At 40.8% G+C, this 26,993-nt stretch overlaps 1 protein-coding gene across 3 annotated transcripts; it reads left to right on the top strand.

Moving 5' to 3' along the window:
* The first annotated feature begins 1,019 nt into the window (after positions 1–1,019).
* Positions 1,020–26,941, top strand: LOC133448651 (alpha-1,3-galactosyltransferase 2-like). 3 transcript variants are annotated; one of them, XM_061727373.1, is made up of 6 exons: positions 1,020–1,171; positions 23,309–23,401; positions 23,517–23,603; positions 23,865–23,949; positions 25,148–25,285; positions 25,475–26,941. In XM_061727373.1, exons 4-6 carry the CDS (start codon positions 23,876–23,878, stop codon positions 26,157–26,159), a joined length of 897 nt encoding a protein of 298 aa, XP_061583357.1. In that variant the 5' UTR covers positions 1,020–1,171; positions 23,309–23,401; positions 23,517–23,603; positions 23,865–23,875; the 3' UTR covers positions 26,160–26,941. The 3 variants fall into 3 exon arrangements, with proteins under 3 accessions (XP_061583357.1, XP_061583355.1, XP_061583356.1); XM_061727371.1 differs by having other exon boundaries at positions 23,854–23,949; positions 25,475–26,940; XM_061727372.1 differs by lacking the exon at positions 1,020–1,171 and adding an exon at positions 19,535–19,556 and having other exon boundaries at positions 23,854–23,949.
* Positions 26,942–26,993: the final 52 nt, after the last annotated feature.

Here is a 26,993-nt window from a genome sequence, read left to right as displayed (position 1 = left end):
ATGGATTCCACATTAGTCATACTTTCCCACAATCACAGTCACAGATAACAAAAATCGGGTAAATGGTTATTGATGTCATTAATTAATAGCCTGCTTACTGTGTTGTCTTCCATAATATTTGTAAATATATATAATATAAACTCCTAAGTATGTGTTTGTGTGAGTGTATATATATATATATATATATATATATATATATATATATATATATATATATATATATATATATATATATATATATATATATATATATATATATATATATATATATATTGAAGTGTCAGTGTGTTGTTTTTTTTCTGAGTGTGTGGAATGAGAATATAATTTTTGTCATTGTGTGTACGACGAGGGGGTGCTTTTCACGGCAGGGGTGCTGAATCCGGCACAACAAGGGCCATGCAGGAGAAAAAATATTTTGAGAGGGGAAGATTTTTTTTTATTGTGCACTTCGAGAAAAAAGTCGAAATGTCGAGAATAATGTTGAAATGCAATTTCAAGAATAAAGTCGAAATTTCGTCTTTTTTCTCAACATTTCAACTTTATTCACGAAATTGTATTTCAACATTAATCTCGGCATTTCGACTTTTTTCTCGACATTTCAACTTTATTCACAAAATTTTGACTTTTTCCTCAACATTTCGACTTTTTTCTCGAAATTGTACTGAATCTTCCTCCTCTAAAATATTATTTTTATTTTCTCCTTGCCTGGCCCTAATACTCTTCCGTACTTATTTATAAAGAAAAAAAAAAAGATATTCTAGCACTGGCGTGACAGAACCTGTTTCCAACTGGACTCTCAGCAGCAAAACACGACTTCTCATACATTCAAGACTAATAAAACGGTCCAGAGATGGGCAGACCTTTTATTTGTTCTTATATTTTGTTTGTTTCTTGTCATACACAATGTAACAATAGTGATGGTAAAGTGTCGAGCCTTTCATGGTATGTTGCATCAACACACCCTGCGACAGGGCGTGTGTGCCGCCTAGTTAAACAGACTTTGCTCCCTGGAGTGAGCCATCAGCCACGCTTTTTACAGTCTTCGCTCACAGATTTAATCTTTAGCTGGGAGCTCTTACACTTCCCCGCTCTGCTGTTTATGTTAAATCATCGTTGTTGTCTTTTTTTTCTTTATTTTAAATGAATTCTTACGGATAACAGCGACTTCCAGGTAGAGTACCATTTTATATCTTGTTTTTTTTTTTTTTTTTTTTTTTATGCTGTCGTGAAATGTATTTTGTAGGGTATTTATGAAACTTTCTTATTTATCTCCATTTCTTCTGCTGCCATAAAAAATGTTAATCAACATTCAAAAACTCACTTCAGCTCAAAAGTTTAACTAGAGCATCTAACTCGCGTCCTTCCTGCCTCACCTGTTGTGTCAGACACTTCTCTTTTTCTCCTTGAAAGTAGTAAGATAAAACAAGACAAAGTCGTACAAGGACAGGAAAATAATAATGACATACACGCTAAAGAAGAACGCTAAAAAGCAATGTGTTAACGTGTGTTTGGGTGTATATATATATATATATATATATATATATATATATATATATATATATATATATATATATATATATATATATATATACATTTGAGGGAGAGAAAGAAGAGTGAGAAATAACAAGTAATACGTGTCTTTTCTCTTGGAAAATATACTATCAAAGTTTCTAGAGAAAAGACACTCTTCTAATCAGAGGACAAAAGGGTAAGTGTGCATTTTCCAGCTCAGGTCATAATAAAGAGGAAGGAGATTGGGTCTCCATGTGTGTATTTAGTGGGTGGGTGTGTGTTTGCAGTAAAACCATCATGTATAACGCCACTTATTACATACTAGCCACTATCTAGCATGCTGATTACTGTGTTAATTTGAACTAACTTTTCTACGCAAGGATTATTATCGACTAGAATAGATCTTGTTTGTCTCTGTTGCTGGAACCACGAACAATGGCTTTAAATGGTAGGTTGCTTTCCAATTGTGTATCATAGTCTGCCTTGCACAACCAGTCCGGTGAGTAACAGAGCACCTTTAATGTAGAGAAATACATTACAGATGCAGTATACTGGAAGTCACCCAATATATACATATATCTTAAGATAGACGTACATATAGGCATGTATGCCTAGACAGGAGCATACACTTAGAGAAATATTTACATTTATAGGAACACAAAAATACATTCTTGACTGGTGTAACATTAAAGCTAAAAAAACATTTAGTGGTTTAATGGTAGAGTCACAACCACCTCCTTGCTTTACAGTCAAAGATAACAACAACAAATACCTTTCTTCTCACATATTAGTCATGGCCCAACCCTAAACATCTGGAACATTAATAACTGCTCTGTTTCTTTGGAGAAATGGCAACCTTTAACCTAAAATTAAGGATGAAAAATTCGTACCAAAGAACTTCTTTTAATGTATTTTTTGATGTACACAAGGGGATGTATGCAAGAAAAGCTTGCAGTAAAAAACAAACCACAATCCAATCAATGAAACAGAGCATCATTTCTGATTTGTTTGCCTCCTGGAGGCAGTAAATTAACTGTATTTCTCACTTTTTGACAAAGACACCCTATCAAAACAGTGACTAAATATATTTACAGCCTTCTCAAAACTATGGAGCTAGAACAGTCTCATAATTCACAAATGCACAGGACAAGTTTTACAAATCCACAGACCGATTTGCAAATACACACACCGTTTCACACGTGCACAGAACAATTCACACGTGCGTAGGACAAGATATACAAATGTATTTTTGATGCACACACAAATATAACCTGATTTACAAACGTTTTTTTGTCTGTGATCTGCGCTGGATTTGCGTGTGACTTTTGAGACTCTTCTGACGTGACTCGATCCACAAATAGGTTTTTTTTAACACGGAAGGATCTGCAACCAATCAGATGTCTTCCTTTGTTCCAGCCAATCATAAGAGCGCACCCACGTGGGGGACGCAGAGCAGTGGATAAAACACGATTTACTCTAAACCAAACAGATTAAAGGGGCGGATACACCTGCTGTTTCAACTGCGTTAGCGCCGTTAACATAGAAAAGTGATTAATATTTCGAGTTGGTGGAGTAAAGATAAATAAACAAGACAGGAGATAAAAGATAAATAAACAGGATGGAGAGGAGATCACTGTTCTAATTTTCTTGTGATCCCGGTAAATAAAACAGCGCAATCTGAGATGGTTTGTCGGCAGGACTAAGAGCTCTCCCAACGGCTCTGGTTGAACAGCCCCACAAACCATCTCCGATCGCGCTGTTTCTTTAGATCACAAGAAAATCAGAATAGTGATCTCCTCTCCATCCTGTTTATTTATCTTTTATCTCCTGTTGCTGTTTATTTATCTTTACTCCAACAACTCGAAATATTAATCACTTTTCTAAGCGAACGCAGTTCAAACAGCAGGTGGATCCGCCCCTTTAATCTGATTGGTTGCAGATCCTTCCGTGTTAAAAAAAACCTATTTGTGGATCGAGTCACGTCAGGAGAGTCTCAAAAGTCACACACAAATCCAGCGCAGCTCACAGACAAAAAAACGTTTGTAGATCAGGTTATATTTGTGTGTGCATCAAATATACATTTGTATATCTTGTCCTACGCACGTGTGAATTGTTCTGTGCACGTGTGAAACGGTGTGTGTATTTGCAAATCGGTCTGTGCATTTGTAAAACTTGTCCTGTGCATTTGTGAATTATGAGACTGTTCTAGCTCCATACAAAACTCATGAAAAGAGATATGCCATGTGCATTTTATTCAAGTTAAACTTGCAGAAATAAAAAAATAGAAAAACTTGCGATGGCGCTAAAAAATGTGGAGTTTTAGGGCACAGCAACTGATTTGTTGTCCAACGACACAAACCATGTGCTTCATTGATGACTCTGCTGCCTCCTATTTATCACGCAGATTAATGAATTAGAGCATGGTAGTCGCAAATCAAAATGCAGTTCTGATGTTTGTTGGAGAAACAGTAATTGTACTTTCCTCATAGTCTCTGGTTTTTCATTCCACTTTGTCTTTTGGTTTCCAGATTCAATATATCTATTTGTTTTTTTTTCCATCCCAGTCTTCTTCTGTCCTCCTTGCTTCTCTGTTTCAGTCAACTAACTGCTTTAACCTGATGTTCATCACCTGCCTTCTTGAGGACAGTAGAGATCTTTAAACCTCATTTAAACCTCGTCAGCACATGGAGTGTTTCCTCTCATGGGTTTCGTTTCCCATCATTCAGACCTCCATGACATCCCTGAACTGATGTCGAGAGGTCTGTTTGGCCCTCCTATTTTCTGTTTGGCCCTCCCCTCATCCACATCCGCTGCACTAAGGCTCCATGAGCATTAGTGCAGCTTCTGGCCAAAATGTCATCTCTATTGTAGTCTTATCCAAGGAACTTACCACTGTAATTAAATATTTAAACACTCTTCTTCGCTTCACAGAGTGGGCCCAAATAGACTTCCACCAACTTCATTTTCCATTTGAACACAAAATAATTATTTTCTGCCAGGCTAATTACAAAGCTCAACATCTGATCAAGGTAGTGTCCAGCAGGGGGTTTATCATAGGGGCCTTGAATTAGACCTCTGTACCAACCTGAGTGTAAATTATTGCATTATTGTGTAATTGGATGGGAATATTTATCAGCAGAGTTGGTCTGACCACCATTTGCTGCACAACAACCACATGCTGATACTGATCCTTCTCTGCTAAAGTTCACAGGTAGAAAAGAAAGCATATCTACAGAGTTTAACTGATCTTTAAGTGAAAAGTGAAACTCGGGGGACATGCATCTGTTTTCAGCACTTTTCTAACGTTGGTTTGCTCTACAGGGATGTTGTCTTCAGGATGCTGTCGGTGCAGTCACTGTGTTAAGAGTGCTATCTGTTTGAAAAGTCGTGCTGATCCCAACATATAATGACAGACACAAACGTATAAATTCCAAGCTGTCAATCTGGTCTAACAGTCAGCAACTGAAACAACAGCCACTGTCGTTCCTCTTTTTCAGTTACAGGTATCTTATTGATCCCTAAGGCATTTTTTATGGCAGACACATATAAACCAAGTAAAAATGACACACAATAACAGGTTAAAAACTACCTGTAAAAGTGACATGTTTAAAAAGTCAATGGCTGCAAAAAAAAGAAGAAGCTTTTTCTGCATTCTGGCAAACTATCTGTAACCAGATGGCAGCAACATAAAATAATTGGAAAGAGGGTGGCTTGGATCAGCCAAGATTGACTGAGCCTATTTTAAAGTCCTATAAACTATATAAGGTTTAAGATCATTTAGGTTCCCACCTGGGATCTTGCCACGCACCTTGACAATGCCCATCAGTAAGCTCTTATTATCTAGAGGCAATGATCCAAAACCATTGAATAAAAAAACAAAAAAACAAAACATATTTAATAAAACACAAGTAAAACGTCCTCATAAAAGTGCTGTCAACATTAAAACTCTGAAGCTTTTGATATAAGTGCAACAGCTTCAACATGTGGATCACAGGTCAACTTATCATCACTAATTGTCGCAAAAGATTTGTACTGTGGCCCAACTTCAATAGACTGTTGCACTTTCGGTGACAGAAACATCAGCAGGCAGCATGGTGGCGTGGTTAACACTGCTGTCTCACAGCAAGAGGGTTCCTGGTTTGAATCCATGTCCCTTCTGTGGGTTTGCAGGTTCTCTCCATCCTTGCTGTCTGTGCGCGTGCGCATGTGCGTATGGTTGTTTGTCTGTATATGTAGCCCTGCAAGGAAGTGGCCACCGGTCCAGGGTGCAGCCCTACCTTTTGCATTTATAGCACTGGGATAGGCTCCAGCAGATCCGGTAGTATGGGACGTTGTCAGTCCAGCTCAAATCTAGAATAGCTAAAATGCAAAAAACAGCCATGAAGGTAATTGGTAGGAAAGACTCTCCGTCACTACAGGCAACTTTCGAGAAAACGGTTGTCAGCCTGGCAAATAGAATACTGTCCGACCCTTCACATATTTTATATCCCGAGTATGAGCTGCTACCCTCGGCTAGGCGCTACAGAGCGAGCCGCTGCAGGTATAATCGTTATAAAATGTCCTTCCTACCTACTTCAATTGCCCTTTTGAACAAAAAATAGGGCCTTTTGTATGCTGTGTTGGGGGTTGTGCCTGTGTTCCCTCAGCTCCATGTTCCCCCACTGCCCAACCCCTACCTAATCCCCCTCCCTCCTCACTCTTACCCCCTCCCAACCCCTCACCCTTCCTACCGAGTGGGGGGGGCATGGAGCGGGGGGTGCATAGGGGCAGCCCCTAGTACTGTACTTTTTGTATCTGTGTGTTTTGCACTACTGTACTTTTGTACGATGATTTACAACTTGGATTTTGATTGTTGATCTTTTGATAGTACTCTTGTATGATGATTTATAACTGGGGTTTTGATTGTTGATCTTTTGATAGTACTTGAATTTTTACAATGATGAACTGTGAACTGCCGTAATGCTTTTGTTGATTGTTTGTCTCATGTTTTAAAAAGACGCTGTATGCACTTGACGCAAAACAAATTTCCCCTCGGGGACAATAAAGTATATCTCATCTCATCTCATCTCAGATCCCTGTGGCCCAAAGTAGTAATAAGCAGGTGTGGATGATGAATGGGTTATTAATGATTACAAGAGTTATAAACACACATAATACGGTAGTAATAATACAGAGCTTTGATGTTTTCAAAGGTCATAATCATACCTGACAGTGATCAGTTATAGTTTTTACAGCCAAAAGTGGATGCAAAGAATATTTAAATTATTTTTAAAATCATGTAGACAAAAGAAAAAGGAAAAAAAAAGTAGAAAAAAAGGAAAACAGTAATTAGATACTTGCCAAACCATTAACACCTACTATAAAACTTACACTGAAAAAAATAACTCGTAAAATGTACTTACAAAATATATTGTAAGTATATATGGTATATATGTATATATTGTAACGCAAATGATTTAAGTAAAATGTAATGCTTCAAGTAGTACTCACTTGCCAGTATCAAGTGAATTTTACTTTCCACCAAACATAACAGTTGTGAAGATATTAAGTAACATTTACTTAATTACATCCAAATTGTAAGTTATATTTATTTAAACAAATTAAGAAAAGTCTACTTGTTTTTCATAGGCAAGAACATCATTTTATTCAAATTTTTAAGTAAATTGTGCCATGCAGCATGCAGTACTGGCGGCCATTTGAATATAGTCGCGTGCCTGCACACAGACAGGCATATTTACAGTAATCAACTTTAGTTGCCTCAGTTGAAAGTAGACAACCGGAAACCGTACATAGGTCCAAAAACAGTTGTTAACCCAAATTGGTGCAGACTGATGAAAACATTTATTGAGTATCGATGGGCAGCACTCGTGCCTCACAGTTCGACTCCCGCTCAGGGAGTCTGTGTGGAGTTTGCATGTTCTCCCCGTTTCTGCACGGGTTTTCTCCGGGGACCACAGTCCAAATACATGCAGGTTAGGTTAAAGGTATAGTCAGTAATGTTGGAGAGCTAGCAAGATTTGAAAGTGGCACCTCCTCTAAGCCCCATCCCCTCCTCCACCTCCCGTCAGCGCTCCGTCCAAAGCCACGCCCCCACAAACTTTGGGGAACGCGCATTTGCAGGAGTCGAGTTTTCCAGGACATTTTGGACAGCACATTTTCAACAAAACTACCCCATGTCTCATACACCTGTAAGCGAGGCCAGTTTTAGGGGGGTCAGGGCCCACCCAAACGTGCGTCCTGCCCAGCCAATCAAAGTTATGGGGATCCTTTATTTTTTTATAATTTAATTTTTTTATAAATATAAAAAAATACCACAGAATATCTGTACCGTGATTGGGTGCGCATCATTTTTAGACACAACAATGAACGCATACCGCAAAAGTTGTGTCTCGGCGGAGGGACCCGACGTCCCAGCAAAATGAGCACAACAGAGAAGTGTTCAGAACAGGACACAGCACACACTGAAGGCTTATTTATTATTCAAAGTTTATTTAGACGGGACAATGTATATTAATTAACACTACATTAAGCAGTGTAAATACACCGGGTTTAGCAGAAATGCTAGTTTCCACCCGCAGTCCCCACAAGCAACCAGACACACTCACACCTACGGGCAATTTTAGAATGATCAATTTACCTAGCATGCATGTTTTTGGACTGTGGGAGGAAACCGGAGTACCCGGAGGAAACCCACGCAAGCACGGGGAGAACATGCAAACTCCACACAGGGTCCTGCTAGGCCTGGGAGTCGAACCAGGAACCTTCTTGCTGTGAGGCAACAGTGCTAACCACTAAGCCACCGTGCTGCCCATGGCTGATTTATGGTTCCGCGTTACACCAACGCAGAATGGTGCGCGTCGCCGCGTACCCTACGCCGTAGGCTACGCCGTGGCTCCAGAGCCTGCACAGCACCACAGCGCACCACCACCAGCACCGGCGCTCTCCGCCCCCGCCGGGATGGAGACGCCTCCATCCCCCAGCAGACCCCCAGTAGCGGACAACCTGCGCCGCAGAATCGCAGTTTGGTTTTCTTTTTTTAGCCGTTTTAGCAGGGCGAGCCGTTACATTTGACATGACAAGTGCGCGCATGGGATAGAGGGGGGCGTGGTCGGGACTTAAAATGAAGGCATCTGATTGGTTCTTTCCCCCCTGCCAATCCTCTGGTCCTCTGACCAATCCGTGCCATTCGGTGCGCAAAAAACAGATTGGTCAGAGTTTTTACAGAATTAAAGCTGTCAGAGAGGTCAGATTTTTTTCTTTCCTTTTTCTGAACACATTATTCACTGGCTATTCTCAGGATGGAAGGACCATTTCACACAGTATAACAATAAATGTTTTTGAATACGATTACAGACTATACCTTTTATATGGTCTCTAAATTGCCCCTAGATGTGAGTGAATGATTGTTTGTGTAGGTGTTGGCCCTGTGAAGTCCAGGGTGAACCCCTGCCCTCGCCCAAGAGAACTGGGATTGGCTCCAGCAGACCTCTATGACCCCTAATTTGGGATTAGGCGGGTAAAGAAAAGGGATGGATGGATGGATGAGTATCGATACTAAAACGGACACTTTTGGTATTGAAAGTATTGGTACGTAGTAGCACATCGCGAAGTTGTTGTGGCCTTCAAATCGCACAGCACAAACATGCTCCTAGCGGCGCTAACTAGCTTCTTGTTCAAAAAAGAAAAGAAAGAAAACTGAGTATTTTTGTATTTCCAAACTGGTGCTCTCACCTCTGCTAGTAAACAAGTGTTTTAAAAACCTATTCTGGGGCTTTTCTCCAAGTTTTTCATCAACTCCCACCCCCCATTGTCAATGCACAGCATTACATTACTTCCGTGTTACCACCGAAAGTTTTACAGAGAACAAAACCATGTTCTGTCAGTTGATAATCTTATGAACAGTGACATATCTTGCCAGACTACATGCAGACTTATTTATTATCCCAAGTTTAAAACAAAATGATAATAACGTACCTTTGAAATGACTGTTGTAGGTGCGACACCTTGCTCTGTGATCCTGTACCGTCGCACCCGGAGCAGAGCCAGTCCTGTTGTGGGTAAAGACAACTGTTGAACATTTAAATAGTATAAGGAAACCTCAGTAAAACTCACTCTTCCCCCATAATCTATGTATTATGTAAAAAAAAAAAAGTTACATTTTACTTCAGAAACTCTAGTTCTTACAGAATCTTTAAAATACTAAGGAAATTATGACCAACAGAGTTTTCAGCACCAAAAAGTCACTTTTTTCAGTGTAAGTGAAACCTTGAAACGAAGGGAAATTTGAATGAATCCCATTAGTACAAACACAAGCCAGAGGAGATATGTATAAAAGAGTTATCCATTAAATAAATTGTACTGTCACCAAAAGCTCGTCTGAGGGTAGGAGGGAGGACCCTGAAGAGTTCAAGATAGAGCCAAATTCTGAATGAAACCTTTTTTTTTAATTATGCAGAGAATCCATTGGGGCCATGACCTTAATTAGTCTGCTTATCTGTGACTGCATGAATCAACTCCTGAACGGTCAATGGTGAACCAAGTTTGTTGGCAGTAGAAGGATCTATTCAAGGTTTTCTAAAAAAAATTTGACATATCAGTAGTATCAGGAGGGAATTCAGACTTTTCTAACTGAGAATAAAAATTTGAAAAAACTGTGTTAATTGATTCAAATCCAAAAATATTTGAATTAACCCAGAAAGGAAATGAATTGTTGCAGTAGTCATAACTTAAGTCTCTTCATGAGTCATAGTACAGGTATATAGCTGTGGGCAGGAAGGATCTCCTGTAGCGGCCTATGTTGCAGACGTTCTGAAGAATCCTCCGACTGAAGACCTTCTGTTGTGTTGTAAAGAGGATGGTCAGGGTTGTTGATGATCTACTTCATTTTATGAAGTATCCTCCCTCGCAAAATCAGCATATGTAAACGTGTTTTTGTAACCACCCGTTGAATTTTTTACAGAGGGAATCACATGAGGGGCAGCCTCGTCATGTGATTGGCAAGATAAGAGACGACTTGGCTTTTCACCATGTTTATGTGGATTGGGAGCGTTAAAAGAAGATGTTCGTTGAAATTCAATCAAATTCTGACTACAAGTCTGTGTGTTGATGGGGTAAAATTGAAAATAAAGGAGCAGCAATTAACTGATCGATACGAGCAATATTAGTAGAGACCTCTTCAAGCCTGAGCTTATGTGTTTTGCCTGAATGAGCAGGAAAAAAGAATATGAGATAGGATGTTTCTCATTTCGATTTAAAGCAATTAAATCATCTGTTAAAGTGACTATTTGTTTAACAAATTCTTCATTGGACAGTAGTACAGGATTAAATCTCCATGGAATTGAATAGCGGGGTTGTGATGACATCTGATTGTCAAGGGAAAGGGGCATGGTCTCGGATAACAATTGGATTATATTTGACTGCTGATACTTTGAGAGTGAGTTTTGTGTCCGAAGAAAAAGAAAAAAAAGTCGATTCCTGGCAGCCTACTAGGGTTGGAGTGGTCATGGTTAGGATTAATAACACAATTCATATCACCACCAACGATGACTACAATACCACTTAAAGGGGACCTATTATGAAAAACAGGTTTTCTCTTGCTTTAACATATATAAAGTGGTCTCCCCTCAGCCTGCCAACTCAGAGAAGGAGGAAAGCAACCAAATTCTGCAGTGTCTGTACAGCCGCAGAAAAGAAGAGAAGAAAAAAGACATATATTACGTCATAGAGACTCAAACAAGTTACAGTTGTATGTTTTTGAACATACGAAGATGAAAAAACAAAAAGACCTGTGAACTTTCATATTATTTAGGTCTTCAAAGTTTTAATGTATGTGGGGCGTCCTCAGGAGTGTGAATGTCTTTTCTGCTTGCCCATATGTGTGGGTAGAAAAGGCCAAAACGCATCCCTGGAATTGAGTTAACAATGAATGTAATTAAATGCCGCACTAGAGGATGCTGTTTTTGCATTGAGGTCAGGAACAATTGAGGTGGACACCTCTCCAAGTGTGATTCCTATGCTCTCACACGTTGACGAATGTCCACACAATGAGTGTGCTAGTACAGCCATGTAGTAATGGGGCGAAGGTGGGTACCTGGCTTTGGTCTGGGCTGAAGGGTCCAATGAGCGCGGCCCAGAAGGGGTTTCTTGTTCAGAGAGAGAGAGGCTTCTTGAGCAGTGAAGACACAACACCGGGAGTAGCTGACGGGTGACTCCTCTGAGATACCGATTATCCTTATATTGCTATGCTGGGATCTACTACTACTACTACTACTACTACTACTACTACTACTACTACTACTACTACTACTACTACTACTACTACTACTGTCATTTAGCAGACGCTTTTATCCAAAGCGACTTACATCTGAGAACAACACAAGCACAAAATCACATAGGAGGGTACAGCTGGATAAGTGCTGGTCAGACTGCTGAGAGTCCAGTTGGTGTGCTGTCACGCCAGTGCTAGAATAATATACCTTTTTTTTCTTCTTTAAATAAGAAAGCTACATCTAAGAAGACACCAACTTGTCATAAGTGCATGCATCTTATTAGATGCCAAAATGCTCCTTAAAGAGCTGAGTCTTTAGCTTGCTCTTAAAAGTAGGTACAGACCCTGCAGATCAGACAGAGCTTGGTAGGTCAATCCACCATCAGGGAACAGTGGAGGAGAAGAGTCTGGCTACTGATTTCACGCCATGTTGTGGTGGAAGCACTAGGCGTCTTTGACTGGCTGAGCGGAGCTGTCGGGAGGGAGTGTATTTCTGGATCAAGTAGTGAAGGTATTGAGGAGCCGTTTGGGTGATTGTCTGGTAAGCCAGAAGCAGAACTTTGAACTTGATGCGCGCTGCAACTGGAAGCCAGTGCAGGGAGATTAGCAGAATCAGAATCAGAATCAGAATCATCTTTATTGGCCAGGTTCGAACATTGTCCAACAAGGAATTTGACTCCGGTAGTTTCGCTCTCTATGGTCTTAAAGGTAAACAATAAACAAATAAACAATAGACAAATGTGGAATTTCTATGTACAAAAATTATAAACATTTTAAGGTGCAGCAGTTTGAGGTAGTGAGAATAATTATGACCTATTTACAATTTCTACAGACAAGAATTATGCAAAAGTACAAGATAAAAAATTACAAATTTTTCAAAAGAAATAAAAAAGTGAGAGCTGCAGCAGAGTGAGGCAACATGAATATTAAAGAGGGGTGCTGGATGATTTATTTATATTTTGATGATTTATTTTTATATTGCATGTGTTCGGTTACTCTGAGACTTTGTTATCTGTGAGAGTTCATCAGAGCAACCGCTTGCGGGAAGAAACTGTCCCTGTGTCTTGAAGTCCTGGCGCACAAAGCTCTGTAGCGCCGTCCAGAGGGGAGGAGTTGGAACAGGCAGTGTCCCGGGTGTGAGGGGTCGGCAGAGATTCGACCTGCCCGTTTCCTGGTCCTGGACCGGTACAGGTCGTCGATAGATGGGAGGTTAGTCCCAACTATCCTCTCTGCAGTCTCTGCAGTCCTCTCTGCAGCAGAGTAACATGAGCTCTCTTGGGCTGGTTGAAGACCAGACGTGCTGCTGCATTCTGGGTCATCTGTAGAGGTTATACTGAGTACGCAGGTAGGCTGACCAACAAGGAATTACAGTAGTCAATGCGTGACATGACCAGAGCCTGAACCAAGAGCTGTGTCTTATGTTCTCTCAGGTAGGGTCTGATTTTCCTGATGTTGTAGAGAGCGAAACGGCAAGACCGGGAAACCAAGGCAACATGCTTTATAGGTCAGTTGGCTGTCTAAAGCCCGGGATATACTCTACGCACGTAACCTGCGTAGCCTGCGTAGCCTGCTTTGTGTCTGTTCATGCTCCACTGCGTACGTCGCGTACCACCCGAGTAGAGCCTGTCATACCGATGGTGACCGATAGGGGGCAGTAAGCAGAGCAACAGTTGGAAAAGCTACTTATATTAAGTAGCAGAAGTAGTAGCAGCAGCAGCGGTAGCAGATTAGAAAAACGAACACTTTTACAGGACAATATTGGATGATGTAGGAGATTATAACATCGTGTGAATGTGTATGAGTGTGTATGAATGTTTGTGGTGGTCGGAGGGGCCGTTTGGCGCGATATGGCAGCCACGCTCCCGTCAGTCTGTCGGGCAGCTGCGGCTACAGACGGAGCTACCACCGGGGAGAATGTGTGTGAATGAATAATGATCTCTGTAAAGCTCTGGGTGCCTAGAAGGAAGCTAAAGAAAACCATAACATTATTATTATTATTATTACTCTTTTTTTAATGTGTATTACTTATTTATATTACTGTTTTACCCCCTTCCCTGTGTGTGTGTGTGTGTACTTCTGCTACGTGAGTTTCCCCGTTGAGGGAGTAATAAAGGACTTATCTTATTATTATTGCTTATTATCAAAAGTGGATAGTCTTTCCAGACTAATTTATCCAGCATTCTCCTCACCCATCTCAACAAAAATGACGAAACAATAAATCCAGTTAATTTTAGGTTCATATGGAGAAGTAGATGTCAATATAAGAAAGATTAACATGGTAAAAAAATGTATTGTTCCTAATATGATTCCAAGTCATTCATTTGCAAGTCATTCAATAGTATTTTTATTGAAAAACAGAGTATTTAAAATAAAATAAGTCCCGTCAATTGACTCCCGGCTCCCGGCTCCGCTTCCTCCCGGCTCCGGGAGGCACCGAGGCTCGGCGCGTACCTCCGCCGGGGCTCGGCCGCCGGGGCTCCGCGGCCGGGGCTAGGCGGCCGGGGCTCGGCCACCGGGGCTCGGCGGCCGGGGCTCGGCCACCGGGGCTCGGCCACCGGGGCTCGGCCGCCGGGGGTTGTCCGGGGCTCGGCGGCCGGGGGTCGCCATCCGCGGTACTCCCGGGGACTCTAGTCCCGCAGCACCAGTGAGTATTTTGACCGGAGAGATTATAAAATACCGGACTTCGGCATATTTTACCGGACAACGGAAACCCTGGGGGGAAGTTAAATATTGCATAAATATATGCACGGGGACTTTCTCCAGGGGAGAGCAGCATAGTCGTGCCAGCTGGGATCAGACCGGGAACAGCGATACTAGCGGCCAGAGCGAGAACTGCAGGTCGCGTACGCGTTCAGTGTCTTTTTGAGAACGTGCACGTCGACGCGTCAAATGTACGCAGGATACGCAGGATACGCGAGACGTGACGTCACGCGTATCCTGCGTCTCGCGTACGCGTTCTGAACTGCAAGTATAAACGCGGCTTAACATGACACCAAGATTCCTGGCAGAAGATGTGGGCACAAGTGTGGTGGAATCTCTGGCAGCTCGTAGTGACTCAGTAACTGACAGAAGAGCAGTTTCAGATGAGTGGCCCTGCCTAAAGCCAGACTGATGTGGATCATACAGGCAGTTGTCGTGAAGGAACTGACTGAAGACGGTTCTATAAGTTTAGACATGAACGGGGGCAGTGAGACCGGCCGGTAGTTTTCAACCTGGGCAGGGTTGAGTGTGGGTTTTTTCAGCAGTGGGTTGACCCAAGCTTGTTTGAAGGCAGAGGGAAAGATGCCGGAAGTAAGAGAGGAGTTGATCATGTGGGTTATTGCCGGTTTGACTGTCGGGAAAATGTTCTGCAGGATGTCGGTAGGAACAGAATCAAGTAGACAGGTCGTTGGTTTTGAGCCAACTAGGAGTTTAGAGATTGAGCAGGTGTTTAGAGACTTGAGCAGGTGGTGGAGAGAGAAGAGAGCTAAATGCCATGAACAGTTGTTGGGAGTTGTGAGCATTTTGTTCTGGTAAAAGGATACCTTGGCAGCCATCAAGCTGGATGTGAAAGAAGCTGGCTTGGACACCAGAGGACAGAGTTTATCCAGAGCGGAGGTGAGTGAGGAGCAGAGTGTTTCTGTAGCCTCATTAACAGATAGTGTGGAAAAGTCTGAGATAGACGGGAAGTTAAAGCAGACCTCAGACAGCTGTGAAAGGCTGAGAGGACGTTAAGTTTCTGCGGTAGAAAACCATCTTTAGAGTCAGCTGAGTGACCTGAGGAAGGGAGACGGAAAATTTAACCAGGAAGTGGTCTGAGAGGTGCAGTGGTGTGACACACATCAGCTGTAGTGCAGTTTCTGGTCAGCACCAGGTCAAGGATATTACCACCTTTGTGTGTTGGAGGAGTCTGGACCAGTGTAAGATTGAAAGAGTGGATGAGAGCCAGAAACTCATTTGCCTGTGTTTTGCCGATGTGAATGTTCATATCTCCCAGTACAATTAGCGGAGATGTCAGAGAGAATCATGCCCATTTCAGAGATTAACTCATCTATGTTGTCTCCTGGAGGGCGGTATATGACCAGAATGTAAGCAGTGAAGAGCTTAGAGATTTTTACAGCGTGATATTCAAGCGATGAGCAGTTAGCAACGGGGCAGATGGACGTGAAAATCCACTTTTTGGACATTAGAGTGCCTGTACCGCCACCTCGTCCAAGAGGTAGATAGATAGAGCAGATAGAGCAGCTGGTGTAGCTGTGTTTTCTGGGCGGATCCAAGTCTCGGTCAGGGCTAGGGCCTGAATGTCTGAGAGATGTAACAATGAACTGATGAACTCGATTTTGTTAACTCGATTGTTAACGGACTGACAGTTCCAGAGAACAAAGGTAACAGAGGATGTGGCAGACGGGTATACCACGGGACAACACAGGTTTTGCGGATTGTGCTGCCTGCAGGAACCGCGTCTTGGTCTGTACTAGGGCTGGGCGATATATCGAGTATTGCCGATGTATCTCGGCTTCTACTCTGTGCGATGTACAAAATGACTCCATCGTGCATATTCGAATATAAATTTTCACGCATTTTGCTTTTAGCCGCGGGCATTAAATTACAGGCTTTTCTCACTCTCTCGTCTCGTCTCTCCTTCTGAGACATAAAACAAGCGCACCCTGTTACACATGTCAGTCACGTGCTGTCGTGTGTGCATTATCATTGGCCCCCGACCAGCTGCTGGTGTCGGCGCTGCTGTCCGGGACCGCCGCGTTATTTAATACATCCATGTCGCCGGTCACTTCCCCGCTTTAACTTTACTTTAACTTTCCCAAACTCGGCCTGTTTGCGCCGTGAGCTCATCTGCGCGGTTGCTACGCGCAGCGGACTCTTTTCAAAGCTAACCGGCTTAGTAAAGACGGGAGGGGATGTTTTCTCCTCGCACGACGCGCACGGCTCTGTGGAGAGCCGAGGAGCCGCTTAGCGCGACATGCGCAGCCGAGCCTTTAGGCTGATTTATGGTACCGCGTTACACCAACGCAGAACCTACGGCGTAAGTGCGCATCGCCGCGTACCTTACGCCGTAGGTTCTGCGTCGATTTAACGCGGAACCATAATTCAGGCTTTTCTTTTCCAGAACTGGGAAACGTCACCTAGTGTTGCTTAAATGTGGCCACATGAAATCAATCACTATCATCAAAACAAAGTCAAACAAGACTATATGACGTCATATTTCTAACAATAAGTGAAAGTGATGCAAATTAAAGGAGGAGAGGATGAAACATTGCAGCCCCTGGCTGCACCTACAATTTAATATAAAGGTGCTCTAAGGGGCCCCTGCTGCTCAGAGCAGCTCATCCTGGTAAAACCAGGTGAAACCTGGTCATCCTGGTAAAACCAGGACCAGAACATGTTTTTAGCAGATGTTCTTCAGACGGGGAGTCAGAAAGATGCAACGTGCACTTTCTATTTTCAAATTACACTTTTTATGTTTGTGCCACTCACTGCTTAGTAACTGTTTAATAAATACAGTTTTGGTAAATTTGACTTATTCGAAAGTTTAAAATGAGCATATATTAATGCAGTATGAACAAGAATGTTTTAATGTAGACATATAGAATTATCATACTGGTGTGATTGTAGGCATCAAAGTGTTAATTCAAGGCTAAGGCAAAATATCGAGATATATATCGTATATCGTGACATGGCCTAAAAATATCGAGATATTAATAAAAGGCCATATCGCCCAGCCCTAGTCTGTACTCATATGTGACCGGCATTGGTTTGAGACACATTTTGCACTACTTAAGTTGGAACTCTGCTTGTTGGACTCGCGCAAGTAGACTCGCAGGTCTTTACCCTACGTGGTCTTAACCCGAAGTGTGGTGAAATACCAGGGGACGGCTTAGCTGCCCCCCAAGCAGTTACAAAACAGTAGGTGTGGTCCGCGCAACGACCTCAGCTGTTGGGAAGAGAGAGCCGCGAACGGCAGAGAATCAGACTAACAAAGGCAATCAAGTGCCCGAAACCAAACCAGAAACTCAATTCAGATGCTCACCGAAACCTCACATCTGTTCTCCAACTTTATGAGCTCAGGAGAAAGAAGTTTAATCTCTGCTTGGAGGGCAACAATGTCATCTTTGCACGTAGAGAATGACACTTTAATTTTCTCTCACAGAACCCTTCTTCAGGTGTCTTGATTCCTGTTTGGTTTTGATCTTTTTCCATTCCACCTTTTTCTTCTGTCATCATGATTTACATTTAGCTTGCTTACTGTATTTGGCTTCCTGTCATCCTAACCCATAAGTATTATTCCTTTTAACATCTTCGTCCCGTCTGCCCTAGCGCCTCTCTGTGTGTAAACTAAAGTTAGTGCAATATGGTCTGACATTATATGTCGTTTCAAAAATTAAAAAAGCACAGAATTTTATTTGAAATCATAAATATGATTTGCATATGATAATATGATTGCATTTCACTGTATCCATTTTAAATCATATATCACTAAATAGGCCAAATAGGCTTTTTTTTTTTTAAATGTATCCATCAGCGTTAATTTAATAGAGGAACTGGAAACATTTTCACATTTGTTTTTTATTCAAGTAACATAATATTACCAAAATTCACTAAAGCTTGACAATGGAAAGTATATAATCAAATTCAGTCAATTTTGCACTTATGAAAGGGTTTTAAACAGTCCACACGAAGTTCCAGCATTCAAAGCTCCAGGCAGATGCAGTTCCTGGACTGACCACTGGCTCCAAAAGCGACTCAATCTCTACTCTTAAAATGTCTAATTATTACATTTTTTTCAATTTTATTTATATAGCGTCTAATACAAAAAAAAGTTGTCTCTAGACGCTTTCCAGAGACCCAGAACATGACCCCCGAGCAATTATTACACAATGGCAGGTAAAAACTCCCATAGTGGGAGAAAAGCCTTAAGCCGAAGATGCCGAAATATGAGAAGACTTCTCTCTCCACCACCTGCTCAATCACCCACTGGGTTGTCTGCGTATGAGAAGACGAAATATGCCGCTGAAAACGTTCACTTGGAGCGCCAAAGCCCTTCCGCTATAGAACAACTGAAGTGGCTGGTAGCCATGGTGAACTTTATCCCTCATAGGCTGAGCGTGTTTCATTCATCCTTCTGGGCCTGTTTGTTTTACATATTTTGCATATTTCCTGTATTTATTCTGTTCTTTTGATGCATTGCTTTGCCAACATCAGCACATACAGTATGACCTCCAGCAGAGTTTCCGGACTGTTTCCACTCCTACTGGCACATCCAGTCAGTATGGATGATCCACGATTACAGCATTGGAGCACAGGAGATCTTTTCTGAGCCTGAGATGCAGATAACTTTTGATTTTGAAATTAGCATTTTAACAAATGTAGACTTAATTAAACATCTCCCCATCTCCGCTCTCCCCTGGGTGTGACAGGCACCGTGCTGCTTTGACGGTTCGCAAAAGCAGAGATCAGATGTGCCCAGGCAGCATCCAGTTTAAAAACTAGTGATTTCCAGTTTACAAACTAGTAGGTTATAGGCATGAAGGTAATTTGATATCTATGTATATGTATATGTATATGTATCCATTACCCCAAGTCAAGGTTACGGGTATCTCACTTCAGATAAAGGGCAAGGGGTGTCGCTGTCTTCCCTCTCATTTGTTATACCAGTACCTGTGGTAAACCATCCGTGATAAAATAAGGTGTTTGATGTTTCACTAGATGTCTCAGAGAGCTCATCATCTCAAAACGTCTTTGTCACAAGTTATTGATACTTACGGATGACGGTGACCCCCAGGTAGAGCAGTTACATATTTCTTCTTTTCTTTTTTGTTTTGAGTGCATTTGTACAATATTATGGATGGGATCTTGTTTATCTTCTTCATTTTCTGTTGCTGCTTAAGCTCTGTGCACTGTGGCTGAGATGGTCAAGCCAAGAAAAATTGTAAATTACATTCAATTACATACATTTACAATTGAATATATAGAGCTAGTAATGTGTACAGAACTTTACTTAGTGTTATATGGCATTTATTTCTACAACCATATAGATACTGTATATTTGTCTGGTTTTATTCTTTTACACGTTGCCCAGACAGCCAAACTGCACTATCATTTTTTTTTGTTATTGCCTAATATTTCTGGTTATTATACAATGGGGAAAGCGGCACAATATGTTTCATCACAACAAAAAGATTCAACTCTTGGCAGGAGTCTTTCAATGTTGAGTTTGCATGTTTTCCTTGTGTTTTTATGTGGGTTTTGTCTGGGTAATCCGGCTTACTCCCACAGTCTAAAAACATGTACATCATTTTGACTTTTTATTTATTTATTGGTTTAGTTGATAGGGACAATGCAGTTTAAACATAGTTTCAGTACAATGACAGCAACTGATGTTCTGCACACAGAGTTTATAGCTATTGCTAATTTGCAACTCTTGTCCCTAGTTGGGCTTTTCTAACAATAAAATACAATACAACAATATCTAGGACCTATAATACAAAATATAAAATTACATCTATTTAAAAACAATCACAAAATAAACAGTCACATAATCCCACAATCTCCACACATCATACACATACTCCCTCACTCATTCACTCCCTCCCAACACGCATCACAACACACACAGTAACATTTCAAAAGTGGGTACAATCCTGTTGTGTTTTCAGCCAGTTCTTAACCATGGATGCAAAGATTCTGCTATCTGATACCAATTTAATTTCATTCGGGAGTCCATTCCAGAGATGACCGCTCTTTACTGAGAAAGCTGATTGTCCGAATGTTGTTCTGCGGTAAGGTATTTGACAGTTACAGTTTGTAGAGCTCCTGGTGACTCTGCTGCTGTTTTTTCTCTGAATAAACACTGAGAGTGGCTCTGGGGCCACATTTTTAATACATTTGAAAAATAGTTAAAGATAAAATAATAAAACTGTCAAAGCTCAACAGATTATATTTCTTTAAAATGTTACAATGATGCCAGCAAATTTGCTTTTTATCCATATTCTTTAAGGCTTGATTGTATAAAGTACCAATTTTCTTTATTGCAGAAGGAACTGCTTGAGCCCAGACTGTAACACAATATGAAATGTGAGAAAAGATCATAGCGTGCATATACAGCAGGGCTGCCTGGTTTGGAATGTAGTGCCTAATTAATTTGAAACAACTTTTAACTCTTAATTGCTTGTTCACCTGTATAGGCTACTACATTGAGTGCAGAAAGTATTCAGACGCCTTAAAATTTTTCCCTCTGTTTTGTTGCAGCCATTTGCTAAAATCAAAAAAGTTAATTTAATTTCTCATTAATGTACACTCGGCACCCCATCGTGACAGAAAAAAACAGAAATGTAGACACATTTATTAAAAAAGAAAACCTGAAATATCACATGGTCGTAAGTATTCAGACCCTTTGCTGTGACGCTCATATTTAACTCACATGCTGTCCATTTCTTCTGATCCTCCTTGAGATGGTTCTGCTCCTTCATTGGAGTCCAGATGCGTTTAATTAAACTGATTGAACTTGATTAGGAAAAGCACACACCTGTCTCTATAAGACCTTACAGCTCCCAGTGCATGTCAGAGCAAATGAGAATCATGAGGTTGAAGGAACTGCCCAAGGAGTCAGAGACAGAATTGGGTCAAAGCACAGATCTGGCCAAGGTTACAGAAGAATCTCTGCAGCACTCAAGGTTCATAAGAGCACAGTGGCCTCCATAATCCTTAGATGGAAGAAGTTTGGGACGACCAGAACTCTTCCTAGACCCGGCCGTCCAGATAAACTGAGCAATGGTGGGAGAAGAGCCTTGTGAGAGAGGTAAAGAAGAACCCAAAGATCACTGTGGCTGAGCTGCAGAGATGCTGCAGGGAGATGGGAGAAAGTTCCACAAGGTCAACTATCACTACAGCCCTCCATCACTCAGGTCGGGACTTTATGGAGCGGCCCGACAGAAGCCTTTCCTCAGTGCAAGACGTGTGAAAGCCTGCATAGAGTTTGTCAAAAAACACATGAATATGAGAAATAAGATTCTCTGGTCTGATGAGACTAACATTGAACTTTACAGCGTTAATGGTGGTGGCAGCATCATGCTATGGGGGTGTTTTTCAGCTGCAGGGACGGGACGACTGGTTGCAACTGAAGGAAAGATTAATGCCACCAAGTAAAGAGATATCCTGGCAGAAAACATCTTCCAGAGTGCTCAGGACCTCAGACTGGGCCGAAGCGTCACCTTCCAACAAGACAATGACCCTAAGCAGCTAAAAGAAACAAAGGAGTGGCTTTGGAACAACTCTGGGACCATTCCTGGCTGGCCCAGCCAGAACCCTGACCTAAACCTAATTGAGCATCTCTGGACAGATTTGAAAATGACTGTCCACCAACATTCACCATCCAACCTGACCGAACTGGAGAGGATCTGCTAGGATACTGGCAGAGGATCCCCAAATCCAGGTGTGAAAAACTTGTTGCATCATTCCCAAGAAGACTCATGGCTGTACTCACTCAAACGGGTGTTTCTACTCAACACTGAGCAAAGGGTGTGAATACTTATCACCATGTGATATTTCAGTTTTTCTTTTTTAATAAAATTTCTACATTTCAGTTATTTTCTGTCAAGACGGCGTGCTGAGTCTACATTAATGAGAAATAAAATGAACTTTTTTGATTTTAGCAAATGGCTGCAATGAAACAAAGAGGGAAACATTTAAAGGGGTCTGAATATTTTCTGTACCCCCTGTATACTTTGATGAATAAACATTCAAGTGATGGAGAAAAGCTTTGATTTTAATGCTGAAACAGAAAATGAGTGGATATAAAATGCAGTGTGGTCATCCTTTAGCTTGAAGCCTTGACTGTATGGATTATTTCAGCCAATAAGCATATTTGCTGAGTAAAATCTAAATGTTTAAAGTTCCTTCAGTAAGTGCTGTACATTTATAATCTGTTTGGTGAGACGGCGTTGTCACTGACAAAACGTTGCTGTTGTCACAAGCGTCGTGTCTTTCAGTTACTTGCTGAATGGCTGGCTGAACATGTTTCTTGCTGGAAACTAAAAACCAGAAATTCAAGCTCAGGTTCATTGGATGAGACATTGGATGAGTAAAACATGTTGCTCTTACGCTAGTAGTCTTCAGTCTTCCAGACAGAGGCAGAATCACCACATGATGAAACTCCCTTTTACTGTTGGCACATACTTCTTTTCCTTCTGGGCATTTTTGTAGCCGTATCATCCTTTTCAGGGCAAGTAACTATATTTGGTAACTTCAGTAGACCTAGATTTACTTTAAAGAAAAAATTACAAATTAAAAAGGGCTCTCTTCCTGTAAGAGTTATAATTTTAAAAAATTCAAGTACTTATTTTCTTCCATGTGAAAGGTTAAGTTTTTGTGCTACATTGTAATTTCCATGAATCCAGTATACAAGTAGCTGAAATGAGTCTCCTCTCCTAGGTGGCTGCAGCCTCCCTTAGAGATAGGGTGGGAAGTTCTGCCATTTAGGATGTACTTATGTTCCCACTGATTAACCAATGTAATAAAGTTCCTCTTTTTCTTCAGCCGTTTGTCCAGTGAACAACCAGTGTCCGGTACAACAGTCTCAACAGACTTTGTGCTCTACTGAGGTCAACTAGAACTAGATTCAACCATGAGGTACAGGGATTAGACTCTATCCATTCATCCATCCATCCAGAAATAAATATTTGGTCTTTATTTTTATAATGAAGTATCAGTTTAATGTTAAATGTGTTTGCTATTTTCCCCACAGGCACTATCAGAGGATGAAGAATAGCTTGACATGTTTACTTTTCTTTCCAATAGTCGTCTTCGTTGTCTACCTCACACAACCAGAGCGGTGAGTAATAAAATCATTATTCATACAACAATATGGTTATATTGGATGGGGAAACTTCTTGTTTGCTTTCCATCATTTAATAATCCCATTTTATATAAGTGTTACTGAGTAAATCATACACGACTCAACAAAGAGGCAAACTGTATTATCCAAAATGGTGAACAGTAATGCTCTGGAAACAGCTAAAACAAAACAAAAAAAACTCACATTTTTATCTGCATGAATCTCATGAAAATGTTTCTGATATCAGATATTTTATAGGTCTCATACCGATGGGAAGGTGTTCTTTGGAAAGTGCAGAGATGCTGAACCTGGAAAACAGTGTTGATGGGACCCTCGATCTTTTGTAAGATAATTCAAACCTCCAGTGACACTTGCAGACAGTTAGGACACAATTGTTTATCATGCATGTGGTTTCTCGACCACTAGGTTCAGTTATGTTTCCAGCCACAAAATGTATATGTATATATATTCAGCATGAACTGTCTTTAAGTGGGTCAAACCCCAACAACCATGACGTCTGAAAAGAACAGAGAACAAAAAAAATCCTTCCAGTTTTTACCATTGAGCTTCAAAAATACTTCGGACAAGAATGGTGTCAGTCTGAGAAAACACAGTGACTAAAATGATTTATGATTTATGTTATTTAAAGAACATTTTAAATAAAAGCCTTTATTTTCTTGAGTTGCAATGAGTCAATCAGTTGTGAAGAAACATTTATTTTTTTTGCGAGATCTCAAAACATTTGTGAAGAATTTGAAAATGAGTTCTAAGTTATTTATTTACGGTACATTAGATTTCAGCTTTGTTTTCACTTTTGGGGAAGGTCCATGATTAACAACTCGGCAGGGCTTAGAAGTGCAGCACGGACCTTCATTTTTTAGTACAGTAATGCACAAACGATTGATTGCAAATGATTGCAAATCAAAAGTTTTTGGCCTCATTAATGTGATGTGATTGTGCTTTAACACTCTTTAATCATTATACATTACATGAGGGCTTTACCTCTGAATGATCATCCTCTGCCTTCATCATCTGGCCAGTTTCTCAACAGCGGTAGCGGCAATTGCAATAATTAGTCAATTTTTTCTTCAATGTTAAGATTAAGAAGTTAAGAATGTTAAGAAGTCTTGCAGGACAAGATAGGGAGATTTGCGGGAATTACGCTTATTTGTAAAACAGCGTTCAATGGAAACACCAATCCCCTGCAATGCTGTCTTTATTGAACTTTCAGAGATTCTATTTTCTTTTGAGCAAAAGTCTAATGGAGACGTAACCACTGTCTGTTACCAAATTTGCAGATTGGTGTGAAATTAGACGAGATTTGAAAAATCTAATAAGGATGCAGTGCAAGTTTGGGCCTCTGTGAAAAATTCCCAACTGGCAGTTAAAACTTGTATTAGTCATCACATAAAGGCTACCTTTACCCTGTTGTGGTTAGTTTGGCGCATTGTGCACCATTGGGAATGGCTGTGTATGGAAGAGCATATTCAACCTAATCCGATAGATGTATCAAATAAACTTGAAGCAATCTTGTGTTTCAGGTCAAGACCAGACGTGCTAACATGCACACCTTGGAAAGCTCCCATCATGTGGGAGGGAATGTTTGACCCTGATCGTTATGACCAAGTCCACAAAAAACAAGGATCATCTGTCGCTCTAACTGTATTTGCAATCGGCAGGTGTGTTATTCATTTTAAGATTATAACTTTTACTGTTTTTGAATTGCCACTGCTTTGGTAGTTTGTTTAATATTTGAAGTAACTATTTTTGTTACTTTGTTACTTGTTACTGTTATTTTTGTTTTTTTTTTAACTATTTTTGCAGGAAAAAAAGCTTAAAACTATTATTTCTTTCTGTCTACAACAAAGGTACTTGGATGCTTACCTCGAGACCTTCTTGAACTCGTCAGAACATCACTTCATGTTGGGTGTTCCTGTCACGTACTATGTGTTTACAGACATGCCTGAGAAGGTGCCAAACATCAAGCTTGGCGCTGAGCGAAGTCTGGAAATAATCAAAGTCGAAAGGCACAGCAGGTGGCAGGACATCTCTATGATGCGAATGAAGACGATATCAGATTTCATAGACTCAGATATTCGCCACCGATGCACGCACGTCTTCTGTTTCGATGTTGATCAGGTGTTTACTGGGAGATTCGGCACCGAGGCTCTGGGAGACTTGGTCGGTCTGCTCCATGCTTACTACTTCCGCGCTCCCAGGAAGTTTTTTACCTATGACGGGAACCCAAAGTCCAAAGCATATATGGAAACGGGGGATTTTTACTACCACGCTGCCATCTTTGGAGGTTCCTGGAAGAGTGTGAAGGCCTTGACTGAGACCTGCTACAAAAACATCTTGGAGGATAAAAAGAATAATGTGGAGGCTTTGTGGCACGACGAGAGTCATCTGAACAAATACTTTTGGGTTCATAAACCGAGCAGGATTCTGTCTCCCGAGTACTGCTGGGACCCAGACATCAGATACGGTCGTGACATTCGCATCAGCCGACTCATATGGGCACCAAAACATTACGATACCCTACGTACAAACTAATGTTGTTTGAAATTCCAGGTTGAGAAATATTCAAAATCAGCTATGGGTTTTCTCTGCAGAAAATTTGTTTATATTTGCCTTTTTTCAAATTTTGTTGCAGAGATATCAGACAAAAGACTTGTCAGGCTTTGCTTCCTGTGACTCGGGTAAATACCATGTGCATAGCAACTGCTAACAGTAAGCCTTAAAAATGCAAAGACTAAAAATGTGAATGTCGTTTCATTTATTTAGATTTGCTCTTTGCTTTCTGCTGAAACGTTGAAGTAAAGGTGGAACTGACACATTCCTACTATCTTGCATTGTGAATATGAACTCTTTGATCTGTGAAATAATGGAAAAATTGTATTTATATGGCATCAACTGTAAATTTCAGCTTATATTTGGCTGAAATGAAAAATAATTTCATTTTCAATGAATTCAATTGTTTTCTTTATTTTTCTCTGGCATTTTTTTTTAACAGTTAGTTTACAGATGATGCTTGTCATGGCAGGAATTTATTGTTATTTAATGGATTATGATGGATGCAATTTTGGAAAAAAATGTGCTAAAAAAAAAAGAAATAAAATACGGTGAGACTTTTATCTAAAAGTTGTGTGGTGTGGCTGTTTAGGACATGTATTCATGTCATTCTTCCAGAGACATGTCTCTGCCTACGCTGTTACAGTGGCATGTGCCAGCATTTTGTAACTGAAGTGCACATTATTAAATGTGCATCTTTACAACTCCAAAGGGAAATAAAAACAGATTTAAATCATTAAAAAATGTAATGCGAGGAAAACGTGGGGCGATGCGATGAGGTGAGTGAGTTGAACATATTTCCATTGCTTGAGATGT

Source organism: Cololabis saira, chromosome 8 (genome assembly GCF_033807715.1).
Source record: "Cololabis saira isolate AMF1-May2022 chromosome 8, fColSai1.1, whole genome shotgun sequence".
NCBI classification, from domain to species: Eukaryota; Metazoa; Chordata; class Actinopteri; order Beloniformes; family Belonidae; genus Cololabis; species Cololabis saira.
Note: the sequence above shows the minus strand (reverse complement) of the source record. Positions and strands in the feature narration are given on the sequence as shown.